The sequence below is a fragment of the Cannabis sativa genome, chromosome 8, assembly GCF_029168945.1.
Source record: "Cannabis sativa cultivar Pink pepper isolate KNU-18-1 chromosome 8, ASM2916894v1, whole genome shotgun sequence".
Lineage (NCBI taxonomy): Eukaryota > Viridiplantae > Streptophyta > Magnoliopsida > Rosales > Cannabaceae > Cannabis > Cannabis sativa.
The window spans coordinates 31,222,693-31,239,420 of NC_083608.1; the positions used below are offsets into that span (position 1 = coordinate 31,222,693).

General features: G+C 33.1%; 1 protein-coding gene and 1 long non-coding RNA gene across 2 annotated transcripts; both read left to right on the plus strand.

Moving 5' to 3' along the window:
* The first annotated feature begins 1,014 nt into the window (after positions 1 to 1,014).
* Positions 1,015 to 4,836, plus strand: LOC133030546 (uncharacterized). Its single transcript, XM_061103324.1, has 2 exons — positions 1,015 to 1,240; positions 4,664 to 4,836. The coding sequence occupies exons 1-2, from the start codon at positions 1,015 to 1,017 to the stop codon at positions 4,834 to 4,836; spliced, it is 399 nt and encodes a 132-aa protein (XP_060959307.1).
* An 8,851-nt stretch (positions 4,837 to 13,687) lies between these two features.
* On the plus strand, positions 13,688 to 14,478 carry LOC133030065 (uncharacterized). The gene is made up of 2 exons (XR_009683966.1): positions 13,688 to 13,776; positions 14,238 to 14,478. It is a non-coding gene; the product is annotated as an uncharacterized LOC133030065 (long non-coding RNA).
* The last annotated feature ends 2,250 nt before the right edge of the window (positions 14,479 to 16,728 follow it).

The following is a 16,728-nucleotide window of genomic DNA, read 5'->3' on the forward strand; positions in this document are numbered from 1 at the left end:
AGTAGGAGCGCTAATCATAAATACAAAATCTATAGCTTCTATCTGGACATAGAAGTGAAATGATGATTTCCTTCGAGCTTGGCTTAATGGAAGAGCTCTTATTTCAGTAATTATATTAGTTTACTAAAATATCATTTATAAGAAGCAAAGTGTTTTTAGGATAAAATATATTGAGGGGTGGAACGGTAAATTTATCCCTACTTGATGTAAATCATCTTTAGAGGATCTTTGATTATTGGAATTAAAATGCTAGATAATTTCATAGTGTATCTATATCGTGGAACATATAGAGCGCTCTATATAATTAAGAGTGCAATTCCAAATCTATAATGGTGCAAGGAGGAATTAATAAGTTAGGATTTACTTGGTAAATTGTAGATCTGCTTATTGGAAGCTTGGTTATATAGGCCCACACTAGTTGAGACAATACTTAATTGGTTTTAATTAAGCAATTATAATTCTAAAATTAGACTACGTCTTATTTATGAATTTTCACTAAGCAAGGGCTTAATTGTGAAGAAAAGAAGTTTTAGGGTTTAATTGTTAATTAAGAGACTTCATTAAGTCTAATTAATAAATTAATTAAATGACAATTTTATTTGATAATTAATTTTAATTATTAAATAAATAGTTTTGACATTTAAAGGATTGAAATTGGAAAATATGGTATTTGTGAAAGAAAATGATAAATTGTTGAATAAAAATAGTAAAATTCTAATTTAGTGGGGCCCATCTTATGACCAACCACCTCAGGTAAATTTTGGCCAATTTTTATCATTTTCTTAATGTCATATAATTTTATATCATTTTCTTAAGGAATAGAGGAAATTACACTTACTATGTGATTTTAAAAGTTCTTATGATAAATATGACACATTTAAGTTTGACCAATTTATGTGGTATTTTTTTGTTTTAAAGTTTTTTATGGTATTTGATATGACATATATATGTAATTAGGTTTTCAAATCCCATATTTAATATTTTTATTTGTTTAGGAAGTTTTATTTGTCATTGATGCTGGAAAAGTCACTGGAGTTTGCTGCTGGTGCCGGAAAAGTTGCCGGAGTAGCGGTCGGTGCCGGAAAAGTCATCGGAGTTGCTGATGGCGCCAGAAAATTCGTCGGAATTGGTATTGTCGCCGAAAAAATCGCTGAAAAAATACTAAGAAATCGGTTTCTTGGTGATTTTTCCGTTGACAATGCCAATTCTGACAACTATTATGACGCTAGCAGCTACTTCGGTGACTTTTCTGGCACCGACAAAAAACTTCGGAAAAGTCATCAGAATTGGCATAGTCGCCGAAAAAATTACCAAGAAACCGGTTTCTGGTTTCTTCATCAAGAAACCAGTTTTTTGGTGATTTTTTTGGTAATTTTTCTGACGACAATGACAATTCTGACGACTTTTCTGGCATTGGTAGCAATTGTGACGACTAATACACCGGCAGCTACTCCGGTGACTTTTTTAGTATCGACAGTAAACTCTTGGAAATTTGTCAGAATTGGCATTGTCGCTTACCAGAAAAATCACCAAGAAACTGGTTTTTTTTCTTCATCAAGAAACCAATTTCTTGGTAATTTTTTTGTATTTTTTTTCTCTATTTGGTTGATTGATGAAAATGGTTTCAATTATTTTCACTGTATATCATTTTTGTTTTGTTTTCATAATCTTTATTATTGTTGTGTAACAAAATTAGTTCCTTGATGAAAAAACCACTTTCTTGGTGAAGAAACCAGTTTCTTGATGAAAAAACCACTTTCTTGGTGATTTTTTTAGTGATTTTACTGGCGACGATGCCAATTCTGACGACTTTTTTTACTCCAGCAATTTTTTCGACACACGCAACTACTCTGGCGACTTTTTCGGCACCGACATCAAACTCCAGAATAGTCGTCGGACTTGGCATTGTCACTGGTAAAATTACCGAAAAAATCACCAAGAAACCAGTTTCTTCATCAAGAAACCAGTTTCTTGGTGACTTTTCCAGTGACAATGCTGATTCTGACGACGTTTTCCGCGCCGGCAGCGACTCCGACGACTTTTTCGGCACCGGCGGCTACTCCGACGACTTTTTCGGTGCCGACAGTAAACTCCGGTGGCTTTTCCGGCACGAGTGACAACTTCGGCGATCACTATAGTTTTATTTATTTTATTTTTTTAAAAAAATAAATATAAAGGGAATTTTAATATTTTTTATGGTAATTTAATTAAGTTTTTATTTTTTATAAATTTTAAATTCAGATTTCTTTTTAATGTTTTATATGTTTTTTTTCTAAAAAAAACTACATTTTTAGTTTGATTGGTCAGATTATGCCATATTTAGTGACATTTACTTTTTATGCCATATTTATCATAACCTTAATAATTTTTCTCATATTTTTAAAAATAGTCCTAAGGAATAAGAGGTTCTCATTCTCATCCAACCTAAGAGCATTCACAACTACTTCTCTACTCTATCCTTTAAAATACATCATCAAAACTTCACTTTTTTTATTTTACCTCAAACTTTTCTATTACATCCTACAATAGCTTCTTTATTTTTTTTTTTCTCTATTTCATTTAAATAATATATTTATAAATAAAATATTATATATATATAAATAAAATATTATATATATGAGTAATGTGTGTATGATGTGATTAGAAAAGTCAAAATAATATTAAAAAAAATTTGAAGAACCACTATTCATATAGTTAAATGTGGAGAAAGATTTAGCTCAAAATCTTGTGAGCTAAAATAAAGATGAGTTTATCTCATCTGATGGAGCTAATATTTAGCATCATTCTTTGAAAATTTTACATTTTAGCTATTATAAAGCACCAGTTGGGAGTGCGTTAAGTTTATTAGTTTTCATTCTTTGTCAAACAACTAGAAAAACTTGAGAATCTCTTTCTATAGAATTCGAATCTCCGTTCTTTCTTCTTCATAATTTCGAGCCTTATAGTAAAAGAGTGCATGCCCACCCATAGCAAATCTAGTACTCAATCATAGTGTGTAAGACTATGAAGAATTCAAAACCTGATCAAGCTCAGATCTTGGTAATACTCTGTGATAGAAAGGAATAAGGGTTAGAGATCTGAGTGGAAGGAGACATACTATTCCGCTGCAATCAATGTAAAGTTTCTTGAACTTTATATATGTGTTTAAATTTCATTGTTTTAGAAGATTCATATTTAGAATATTAAATAACATACTTGTTAGTAAATCTAGATTCTAGTAAAATAATTCCAAACAACTGGTCTTAGATCCATGGTAATGATTTACTTTCATAAAATATAGATTTAAAATAATGATTGTGATGATTTGGATATGTTCATGTTAGTTTATGTGCTTATTTGATGAATATATGTGAATTATGAATTTTTAATGAAAAATAATTTTAGTTTTGTCCTGAAAGTATTTTTTCTAAAAGTAGATGAAAAATTAATAAATTTAGGCTTTTACAGAACTTAATTTGGATTTTTATTGAATTAGTTATGATTTTTTGAAATTTGAATGAAAATATCTAAAACTAATGCAACACCATGCGTGCGTGGAGCCTAGAGAGACACTCGATCATGATCGAGCTTCAGACAAGGCTTGTTTGAGATTTCTCGGACAAGGGCTGTCTAAAGCCCGTGTCACACCGAGCTACCTCAGCCAAGAAGGCTGCCAATAGCCTTATTCCTCGCCCAAAACCCATCCTTGTGCCAATTTTTGTTTTGTGATATTTTGAGTTTCAAAAATCATTTTCAATGAAACAAAATTCAAATTTTGGTAGAATTTTGTGTAGAATCTAAATTTTTAAATAAAAATATAATTATCAGGATAAAATTAATTTTTATTAAATTTTTTCGATTCATTTAAATTAGTTTTAGATATTATTAGCCTTTGAATTTAAAAATTTGATTTTTTCACAAACTTGCATTTATGGTTAGTTTTGAAATTTGATTATTTTTGTTTGTTTTATTAATTTTAGTTATAAGATCAGATATTTACTTATTTTATTAATAAAATTTGAAATGATCTTATTTTGATATTAAGATATCAATAAAACGAGGGAAGTACCAATAGGACCTAAAAGTGTTCAGGTGGTACAAGAGTTTCTGGATGTCTTTCTAGAGGAGCTACCTAGGTTACCACCAAAGTGAGAGATTGACTTTGAGATCGAATTGATACTTGTGATAAAGTCTATATCTAAGAGCCTGTATTGGATGACACCTACAGAATTAATAGAACTAAAGGTTCAGTTACAAGGTATGTTAGATTTGCGATTCACTAGACTGAGTACCTCGCCTTAGGGTGCACCGGTTTTGTTCATAAAGAAGAAGGATAGAACACTATGGATGTCTATTGGCTACCGGGAGTTGAATAAATTAACAGTGAAGAATAAGTATCCTTTGCCAATGATAGACGATCTGTTTGATCAACTACAGGGAAAGACCGTTCTCTCTAAGATCGATCTTCGATCTGGTTATCACCAGTTGAGGATTTGAGAGGAGAATGTTCCCAAGACAGTTTTTCATACCTGGTATGGGCATTATGAATTCCTAGTGATGTCCTTTGGATTAAGTAATGCCCCAGCAACATTCATGGACCTGATGAACCTAGTTGTCAAAGAATTTCTAGATCACTTTGTGATTGTCTTTATTGATGACATTTTGGTCTTTTTTGATTTAAAAGAGGCACATGAAAAACATCTGCAGATGGTGTTACAACATCTTTGGGAGCATGAAATCTATGCTAAATTTGAGAAATGTAAGTTTTGGCTGCCCCAAGTAAGCTTCTTAGGCCATGTTGTAAATAAGGATAGCATTCTGGTGGACCCAGTGAAGATTGAGGCAGTTCGAGATTAGCCTCGACCCAAGTCTGCTATCGAAGTCAAAAGTTTCTTCGGATTAGCAGGATACTACAGAAGATTTGTGGAAGGGTTTGCCAAGATTTCTACACCCTTAATGGAATTAACCTGAAAGAACTGTAAGTTTGTTTAGACTAACAAGTGTGAAAGTAGCTTCCACGAGTTAAAATAGAGATTGATGACCACATCAGTACTGACCTTGCCGATCAGCGATGAGAAATTTGTAGTTTATTGTGATGCCTTCAAACAAGGGTTAAATTGCATTTTAATGCAATTTGATAAGGTTATTACCTATACATCTAGGCAATTGAAGGAATATGAGCAGCAGTATCCGACACACGATATTGAATTGGCAGCGGTGGTTTTCACCTTGAAGTTTGTGTTGGGTTTTATGCCCTAAATAAAACTCATTTCAATATAATCAGATTTACTTATTAATAAAGATCAGAAACAACATTTTATGTTGCATGGTTCACATGATTTATTTCATGATTATATGTATATAATGTATGAATTCTTTTTAAGTCCAGAACATATGAGTTTGTTAAAGATTATAGTGTTGTCAGCACAGTGGAATATAATCTTAATTATATGTTCAAAAGTTTATTCCCTGATTTGTCAGAACACTGGATTAAGACTGACATGGTATAATCAGCGATAGGTATTCTTACACCTTGGAAAAGTGTTATGTTCTTTACAGGATATTGGCAAAGTTTACCAGTATCGGATGTATGGAGTATACATCGGAAGGGACCGATATTGAACTTTGATTAGATATATTAAAACTTACCGTAATATCTATTCAATTCAATATCACCTGTTGATCCTAGATCAAATGATCTTAATCCTGATATGGTTAGGTTAAATCTCAAGAGTGTTATCCGTGTTCTTTGATTTGTTAGTTAAGCCTACTTTTGGGTCAGGGTGATACGTACATTTTGGGAAAACGGTAGTGCAATTGAGTGGGAGCGCTAACATAAATATGGAATCTATAGCTTCTCTCTGGGGAATAGAAAGTAAAGGATGATTTCCTTCGAGCTTAACCAAACGAAAATAAATAGTGGAGATCTCATTTCACTTACCTGAATATCATTTATACAGGGTTAAGTGTTTTAAGGATAAAATACATTGAAGGTGTAGCGGTAACAGTAGTGCCTTTTCAATGTAGATCATCTATATAGAGGATCATTGATCACATTAGGGTTATAACAATGGATAACTAATGACGTGTCTATATCATGGAACATATAGAGCGTTCTATATGACTGAGAGTGCAATTCCAATAACTAAGTGTGGATTCAATGAGGAATTAATAAGTTAGGGAATTTACTTGGTAAATTCGGTTCGACTTATTGGAAGCTCGGTTATATAGACCCATGGTCCCCATACTAGTTGAGACCATACTGCTTGTAAGACTCAGTTAATTGATTTTAATTAATCAATTATAATTCTAAAAGTTAGACTATGTCTACTTTGTGAATTTTCACTAAGCAAGGGTAAAACAGTAAATAGAGAGTTTAAAGGGTATATTTATTAATTGGGAAACTTTGATTAGTTTTTATTAATAAATAAAATAAATGACAATATATTATTTAATAATTAATTATAGTTATTAAATAATTAGATTTGACATTTATGTAGTTGAAAGAGAGAATTGGCAATCTTTGAGAAAATGGGAAACTAGAAATGATGAAATAGGAAAGTTGGAAAAGTGGAAGGCTTGTTTCCTCAATACATGGCCGGCCACCTTTGCTTCTATTTCACATTTTATTTTTCAATTTTAAATGCCAAATAATTCAACTTTAACCCTATGTGGTATTCTATAAATAGAAGGTAAAGGCTTCAGGTTTGAGATAGACTTTACTGATTATTTTCTCAAACACTATGAAACTGCCACTCTCTCTTTCTTTCTTCTCTGTTTTCGAAATTCCCATGAGTGAATGAGTAGTGCCCACACACATCAAGTGGTACCTCAATCATAGTATGTAAGACTATGGAAAATCTGCATCAAAGAAGTAGAAAAGAAGATCCAGATTCAGATCTTGATTATGCTCTGCTACAGAAAGGAATCAAGGGCTAGAGATCTGAAAGGAAGGAGTCATAATATTCTGCTGCACCCACTGTAAGGTTTTCTAACTTTATATGTGTTTATTTTCATTGTTTTAGAATTCATATTAGGATGTTAATCAAACATACTTGTTAGTAAATCTAGATCCTGGTAAAATAATTCCAACAGTTTGGCGCCATTACTTGTATGGTGAGAAGTGCGAAATCTATACGGATCACAAAAGCCTCAAATACTTTTTCACTCAGAAGGATTTGAATATGAGGTAGTGACGATGATTGGAATTGGTTAAAGACTATGACTGCGAGATCCTCTACCATCCTAGAAAAGCAAATGTGGTAGCGGATGCTCTGTTGGAAATTATTTTACCAGGATCTTAGATCTACTCACAAGTATGTTGATTAACACCCTAAATATGAACTTCTAATACGATTATGAAATAAACACGTATAAAGTATGAGAAACCTTACATTGGGTGCATCAGAATAATATGACTCCTTCCGTTTAGATCTCTAACCCTTGTATCCAATCTGTCGCAGAGTATTATCAAGATCTGAACCTGGATCTCTTTCTCTCCTTCTTTAGTGCTGAAACTCCTTCTTGTTGAATGTCTTTCTTCACGATCTTCCTCACTATGATTGAGGTATCACTTGCTGTGTGTGGGCACTACTCTAATCACTAAGTGGTTCGAAATCTCAAGGAAGAAGAGAGAGTAAGAAGTGGCGGCTAGGGTTTAGAAAGAGAAGGCTCAGGTTTTTCTCTGAATGAAAAGTGTAATTTTCCTGAAGCCTTCACTATCTATTTATAGCATTCCACTAGGGTTAGGTTTGAATTATTTGGCATTAAAATAATGAAAATATCAGATGATAAAGCCTATTAAAGTGGTCGGCCATGGCTGTATGGATTTGGGCCTCACTTTTTGCAATTTTGCAGTTTTATCATTTCTGCATCTCATTTTCTCAAAAATGCCAATTTTTAAATTCAACCATGTAAATGCTAATTCTAACTATTTAATAACTATAAATAATTATTAAATAATATTGTCATTTATCATATTTATTAATTGAACCATACAAAGTATCATAATTAACAAATATGCCCCTAAAACTCTTTCTTTACAATTTCTTCCTTACTTAGTGAAAAATTCACAAATAGACATAGTCTAATTTGAGAATTATAATTGATTAATCAAAACCAATTATATGAGTCTTACAAGCAATATTATCTCAACTAGTGGGGGGACCATGGGTCTATATAACCGAGCTTCCAATAAGCAGATCAAAAATATATAACCTAAATTCACTGACTTATTAATTCTTCGTTGAATCCACGCATAGAACTTAGAATTGCACTCTCAGTATATAGAATGCTCTATATGTTCCACCATATAGACACATCATTAGTTATCCATTGTTATAATCCTAATTTGATCAATGATCCTCTATATGAATGATCTACACTGTAAAGGGATTAGACTACCGTTACACCCTACAATGTATTTTATCCTTAAAACACTTAACCCCGTATAAATGATATTTCAGCTTATGTGAAATGAGTACTCCACTATTTATTTTCGTTTGGTCAAGCTCGAAGGAGATCATCCTTTACTTACTATTCGCCAGATAGAAGCTATAGATTCCATGTTTATGTTAGCGCTCCCACTCAATTGCACTACCGTGTTCCCAAAATGTACGTATCACCCTGACCTAAAAGTAGGCTTAACTAACAAATCAAAGAACACGAATAACCTCTTGAGATTGAGCCTAATCATAACAGGATTAAGATCATTTGATCTAGGATCAACTAGGCGATATTGACTTGAATAGATATTACGGTAAGTTTAATAAATCTAATTCAAAGTTCAATATCGGTCCCTTCCGATGCATACTCCATGCAAGTAAACTCTGTTGTAGATTATCATATCAGTAAAACCCTGTGTGATAAATCTAGGAAACTTCATTCACATAGTCATGTTTACTTTCCAAAGTGTTGACAACACAATAAACAGGATCAAGTATGTGAAAAGGGTTTCAGATGAATTTATAAATCAAATAGACAAGCAATTGATAAGATGAACCAAAACCTACACAAATGAATGAAAAATACTTCTGTTTCTTTATTGATGTTGAATAAAATGGATTACATTGAAATGGAGTTTTATTTAGGGCATAAAACCCAACATACTCTAAGTTGAAAAAGTCCGGGACAAGTTTATGAACTGAAGAAGATTTCATCGAAATTGGCTAAGGATATGAATAGAGCAAGAATTGAGTTTATGATTGGGAAATAGCCAACATTACGTTACAATCTAATTTACTAGAGAGAATCAAGACTGCTTTACTAAGTGATCTAGTGTTACAAGAGTACAAAGAAAAGTTTGAGGCTGGATCAGTAAAGGATTTCTCAATTTCATCAAATGGGTTATTGTGGTATAAAGATAGGGTTTGTGTTCCAGCAGACGATGCTATGAGTCTCATACCACACATACTCATTACACTCGGGAACAATTAAAATGTATCAAGATGTGAAAGCATTGTACTGTTGGCCCGGTATGAAGGGTGATATAGTGGAATACGTGTCAAAATCTCTAACTTGTCAACAAGTTAAGGCAGAGCGACAAAGACCAGCGAGATTACTTTAACCTGTAAAGATTCTTGAGTGGAAATGGGAGGATATAACTATGGATTTTGTGGTTGGATTACCAAGAACAATGGGATTCTATGATTCTATCTGGGTAATAATGGATCGATATACAAAGTCAACACACTTTTTACTAGTGAAAACTACGTATACAGTAGATTAGTACGCTGATTCATATGTCAAGGAGATAATTCAGCTTCATGGTGCTCCAAAGTCAATCGTCTCAGACCGAGATCCAAAGTTTACGTCTTTTAAGAAAGTTTGCAGCGAGCAATGGGTACTAAATTAAGATTCTGTACAACTTTTCATCCTTAGACTGATGGTCAGTCCAAGAGGACTATTCAGATACTTGAGGATATGCTACGGGCATGTGTATATGACTTCAAAGGTTTCTGGAACAAGTACCTACCTTTGATTGAGTTCTCATATAACAATAGTTACCAGAGTACTCTCAGTATGGCACTTTATGAAATGTTATATGGAAGGAAGTGTCGTTCACCTATTCACTGGGATGAAGTCAGTGAATAAAGATATTGTTGGGTTTTATGCCCTAAATAAAACTCCATTTCAATGTAATCTATTTTATTCAACATCAATAAAGAAACAGAAGTATTTTTCATTCATTTGTGTATGTTTTGGTTCACTTTATCAATTGCTTGTCTATTTGATTTATAAATTCATCTTAAACCCTTTTCACATACTTGATCCTGTTTATTATGTTGTCAACACTTTGGAAAGTAAACATGACTATGTGAATAAAATTTCCTAGATTTATCAGACACAGGGTTTTACTGATATGATAATCTACAACAAGAGTTTACTTGCATTTGGAGAAATGCTATGTTCTTTCCAGAACATTAGTTAAAGTAAAGCTCAGGTTGGATGCATGCAGTATGCATCAGAAGGGACCGATATTGAACTTTGACTTAGATTTATTAAACTTACCGTAAAATCTATTCAAGTCAATATCGCCTAGTTGATCCTAGATCAAATGTTCTTAATCCTGTTATGATTAGGCTCAATCTTGAAAGGCTATTCGTGTTCTTTGATTTGTTAGTTAAGCCTACTTTTAGGTCAGGGTGATACGTACATTTTGGGAACACGGTAGTGCAATTGAGTGGGAGCGCTAACATAAACATGGAATCTATAGCTTCTATCTGGCGAATAGTAAGCAAAGGATGATCTCCTTCGAGCTTGACCAAATGAACATAAATGGTGGAGTACTCATTTCACATAAGCTGAAATATCATTTATACGGTGTCAAGTGTTTTAAGGATAAAATACATAGTAGGGTGTAACGGTAATCTAATCCCTTTACAGTGTAGATCATTCATATAGAGGATCATTGATCAAATTAGGATTATAACAATGGATAACTAATGATGTGCCTATATGGTGGAACATATAGAGCATTCTATATACTGAGAGTGCAATTTTAAGTTCTATGCGTGGATTCAACGAAGAATTAATAAGTTAGTGAATTTTAGTAATAAATTCTTGATCTACTTATTGGAAGCTCAGTTATATAGACCCATGGTCCCCCCACTAGTTGAGATAATATTGCTTGTAAGACTCATGTAATTGGTTTTGATTAATCAATTATAATTCTCAAGTTAGAGTATGTCTATTTGTGAATTTTTTACTAAGTAAGGGTGAAATTGTAAAGAAAGAGTTATTAGGGGCATATTTGTTAATTATGATACTTTGGATGGTTCAGTTAATAAATATGATAAATGACAATATTATTTAATAATTATTTATAGTTATTAAATAGTTAGAATTGGCATTTAAATGGTTGAATTAGAAAATTGGCGTTTTTGAGAAAATCATATACAAAAGTGATAAAACTGCAAAATTGCAAAAAGTGAGGCCCAAATCCAATAAGCCATGGCCGGCCACTTTTTTAGGTATTATCCTCTGATATTTTCATTATTTTAATGCCAAATAATTCAAACCTAACCCTAGTGGAATGCTATAAATATGTAGTGAAGACTTCAGGAAAATTACACTTTTCATTCAGAAAAACCTGAGCCTCTCTCTCTACCTTTGGCCGCCACTCTCTCTCTCTCTCTTCCTCCTTAATATTTCGAAACCCTTAGTGATTAGAGTAGTGCCCACACACAGCAAGTAATACCTCAATCATAGTGAGGAAGATCGTGAAGAAAGACTTTCAGCAAAAGGAGTTTCAGCATCAAAGATTCAGAAAAAGAGATCCAGGTTCAGATCTTGATAATACTCTGCGACAGAAAGGATACAAGGGTTAGAGATCTGAACGGAAGGAGTCATTTAATTCTGCTGCACCCAATGTAAGGTTTCCTAAACTTTATATGTGTTTATTTCATCGTTTTAGAAAGTTCATATTTAGGGTGTTAATCAACATACTTGTGAGTAGATCTAAGATCCTGGTAAAATAATTTCCAACAGATATCTTGGACCCGAAGTAGTCCAAAGAACTAGTGATGTAATACCCTAGAATTAAGGAAATGGATTAGCAAAATCCTAACTAGTTAATTGAGCATTAATGTGGAATGATATTATTATATAATTTATTATATGTGAATTAATATGAGATGTGACATGTTAAGACCCCGTAAGTGAGTCAGGGGCATTTTAGTAATTTTGACCAGAGAAGGGTAAAATAGTGAAATTAATTTATTTACGTGCTTATGGACTATATTATTATATAGTATGCTTGTGCTATCCTTTTTCAGGTGTGTTCTGACAAGTTAGCGCGGTATAGTCACAATCGGGTATTTCGGGTCGAACCAGGTTTGGGGCCGAAATACAATTTTAGGATTAATTATTGGTATTTTATTTATGTAGGAATAATCTAAAAATTAATTGAGTTTATTTGTGTGTGCAAGTGGCTATTTTACCCTTGAAGTGCTTATGTGGGTGTTTTATGGCCTTAAGGGCAATTGAGTAATTTTGTCATTTTGGAGAAAGGTTCATAAAATGGATTTTAAGCAAAATTAAGATTTAATTTTCTGTATTTTTCCCAGCCCTTTGGCTGAACCCCTTTCTTCTCAAAAAACTCCTTCTAACTCTTGATTTTGGGTTGTGCTTGCTTGAATTCAAGCTCGGGGTTTGTGGCTTTTGTGATTGAGATTGAAAAGAGTTATTTTTGCATTTTAAAAAGGAAAAATTCTGGGCTTTTTCCTCTACCCTAGCTGAACCCCCTCTCCCTCTTTACTTCATATTTTTATTTTGCTAAGTGTTGCAAAATTCATCTTGAAAGCTTGGATTCTTGGTGGGTTTTGTGCTTAGCTTGGTTTGGAGCTTGAGGTAGACCTTAATCCCTTTTATTTGTTAATTTTTCTTGCTGAAATTTATTGTTCAAATCCATGAAAATAGTGTATGATGTTCTTGGTTTGCATGTGGGGAGAATCAATATTAATCTTAAGAAATTTGGGTGTGAATTGCTTGGTTTTGTGATGGATTATGATAGTTGGGTTCTAAATGAGCTTTTAGGGTAATTTTTATGTTTAAATTTAAGTTTTTATTTGATGTGTTGTTGCTGGAAAAATAAGTTTGATGCTTGCTTGAAAGTTGCTTGAAGGTTCAAGTTCTTGATTAAGAACTTATGATGAATTTTGCTCTAGGTTTGGAGCTTTGATTTCATGTTGTTTGAATCTGAATTTCTATGCATATGGACTGAAATTTTAAGCTTAATAATTTGTGGTTTAACTTCCTTTTGTGGTTGTTTAATTGTATAAGAGGTTATGTTGGATTGAAGCATGTTTGGGTTGAAATGGATGAGTTTAAGGAGCTAAAATTCATTGTAAAATGCTAATTTTTATGTTGCTGGTTTTTGGTATTGTTGGAGAGTAAATTAGGTGTAATTCCTCTCTAATTACTTGGTTTATGCTAGGTAAAAGTTTGGTATGATTGTGGGTTAATATAGCATGAAAATTTGTATTTTTGGATGCATTTTCGTGGCTGGAAACTGGGTTTCCTGGGGTTTTAAACCCAGTAGCCGCGACCATTTTATGGCAGCATGTTGTGTTTTTTTTTTTGTCATAACTTTTGACTCAGGACTCCAATTTATATCGTTGGAAAGCTCTTTCTGAGATCTATGTGAATATCTGGAATTTAAATGCCAATTTTATAATTTGTGGAAATGAATTTAGGGGTTAACCCTATACTTGTGTATCCCGGGTTTGTGACTAGGATTACCGGCACTTGGTCAGGAGCAGCGGGGGATTTGGAATCTCCATATTTGCAGGATATCAGGTAAGACAATAGTTAGCACGTAGAGATATGCTCAATGGCGGTTATATGGAATGTGATATATATGAGAAACTAGAAATCGAGATTAGAGTTATTACACTAAAGTGAGCGGTTTATTGGCTTAGGGTTATTACCCAAGTGAGTTGTTAATATGTAATTATTATGCCATGACGTATATAAATGTATATTGAAGTAAAGGGTTATGTGTTCAAGGCATAATCGGGTTGGACTCGGTAACTAGAACAAAGATGAACCGTTCTAAGGCCTTAATATAAATAGACGTGTGAGCGTAACACGTAGGTTTATGCCACATAGACATAAATAGGCGTGTGAGCGTAACACGCGGGTCTGTGTCATACAGATAAAAAAATGAAATGGCATTAATATTTATGTGATGTTAATTATGATTATCGATATATTTTACTGTCTTGCTGGGCTTGGCTCACGGGTGCTCTACTGTGCAGGAAAGGGTAAATCTGTTTCTAATCAGCCATGAGTGACGGAGCTGGACGATGAATGTACATGTTCGGGCCACACTAGACTAAGCGGGTTGGGGTCTACCAGTGTTGAAACTTTTGTAATTCTGTTTTGCCGCTTTGGTCGGCTAAGGGAAAAGACTTGTAATATTTTGTAAAATAATTTTTGGGATCCCGAAACATGTAAATTTTGTTTGTAAGGTTAAAATTATTACAAGTTTATTTTTCATTTTGTTTTCGTTTAAAGTTTAATTTCCACGCTTATTTTATTAGTAATCCCGTTTAGGGGATTAGGGTTTCTTAATCATCTTGGGTAGCGTGCCTAAATGTTAGGTCGTTACAGTTGAGGTTATTAAAAAGATTTAAGCTCGTATGCTTGCCTCACAAAGTGGACAGAAAAGCTACGCTGATCCAAAGCATAGATATATTGAGTTCCAGGTTGGGAACTTTGTTTTCCTTTGGGTGTCACCAATGAAGGGGATTCAGGGATTTAGAAAGAAAGAAAAAGTAAGTCCTAGATTTATTGGTCCCTTCAAGATCTTGAAGAGGGTAGGTCAAGTAGACTATCGACTAGCTTTACCCCCTACTTCATTTGGAGTTCACAACATGTTCCACATTTCAATGCTTAGGAAATATGTGTTTGATTCGACCCATATTCTGAGTTATGAGGACATTGAGCTTCAGACAGACTTATCATACGAGGAACAACCTGGTCAGATTTTACATAGAAAAGAAAAAGTATTGCCGAACAAGACCATTCTGCTAGTTAAGGTACTATGGAGAAATAGTAAGTTTGAAGAAGCAACTTGAGAGTTAGAGTCGCAGATGTGGGAATAGTACCCAGAGTTGTTCAGGTAAATTTTGAGGACAAATTTTCTATAAGGAGAGGATAGTTGTGATATCCCAAAAAAATATAATTATATTTAATTGGACATATTTTATTAAATATGTAATTATATAAATATTAGAGTAAGATTATAGTCTTACTCGAGTCAATTATGAGATAATTAGTGACTTCTGAGTAAGTGAATAATTGAGTGTAATTTATTAATTACGAAGATTTTATTGGAATATGTGAGTATTATATATACTATTTTTAAAATATTTTTGGATTCAGCGACCATGAAAACTCGATGAATTGGCCAAGGATGTAAGGACGATAATAGAATGAGTTTTATTGGGTTTGTACTGGATTATTTTTGTATTCTTGAGTTGTCAAATCATTTGGGGTAGATAGCATTGACCAAAATACCCCTAGAATATCAACTAGCTTAAGTGTTTAATTGAGGATAAAATAGTCATTTTACTAAGATTTATTATTTTGTTTTATTTGATAATCTAGTAAACCCTAAGTTGTATATTTGATTTATTAGTTAGTTTTTATTAGTTTAGATAATTAAGAGTTAAATCAAAAACCTAAGAAATCACTCAACTCTTTCTCTCTCCCTCTTTTAGGCTTAAGAAGACACCAGCAAAACCCAAGCTCTTTTCATCTCAATCTTGGTCAAGTTAATCAATTCTAGGAGTTGTACAACCTTGAGGTAAGTTTTCTTGGTGTTCTTGAAGGTTTTAGGTTTCTAAGGTTTTGTTTTGGATGGGATCTTTTGATAATTAGGTTCTGTGAATGTTTTTAGTTGCTAGAGTTTGTTTTTGGATGTAAATTAAGGTTGTTTAAGCTTTAATTTTATGATTCTAGGGCTATTATGCTTTGAGTTGGGTGAGTTGAGTTCAAGAAAAAAACTCACTCAACAATGGTGAGTTTGCAATTTTGATGCTTTTCTGTGTTTTGAATGATGATCAATGTTAATATTATGTCGTTAAACTATTCTGGAAAGTTTCAATAGGTTTGGAGAAGTTTTGGTGGGATTTTGTGTGAAAAACTCAAGTTTGGGCTATTCTGTATGAAAAATGGCTTACCATTTTTTACAGTGTACTGTAAAAATGGTGGACCGTTTTTATAGAAAAAAAATCTTGGAAAATGACAGTCTACTTTTAGGAAATGGTGGACCGTTTTGGGGTATTTTTAGCAACTAGATTTTGTGTTTTATTGATAGTGGTTCATCCGGTTTTGAGTTTAGGTTTTGGTTCGAGATCGATTAAGATTTTTTTATCGATTGGCGTTGTTGTGACATAGGGCCTAAGATTGTCGAGTATAATTCTACTCAGGTTAGCATGCACACCTAACTTAGGACTTTAGGTAAAAAAAGTCAATTGTACTACTTAGCATGTCAAAAATAAGATACGGTAATTACTGTTATTAAGAAAGAGTTATTACTCTCTTTTGAAACCATTGATTGGTTTCTTACTTATCGGTTGCTTAATTAAGCAACGATAGTGACATTAGAAACTCGTTGGTAACGAGGGTTAAGGATGCTTTATAAAGTATTGAGTTTTGGCTTATCTTAATAAGATAAATAGTTGGTTATTAGCATTTGATTACGCTTTGAATAACTTCTTAAACTATATGTTGCAATGTATG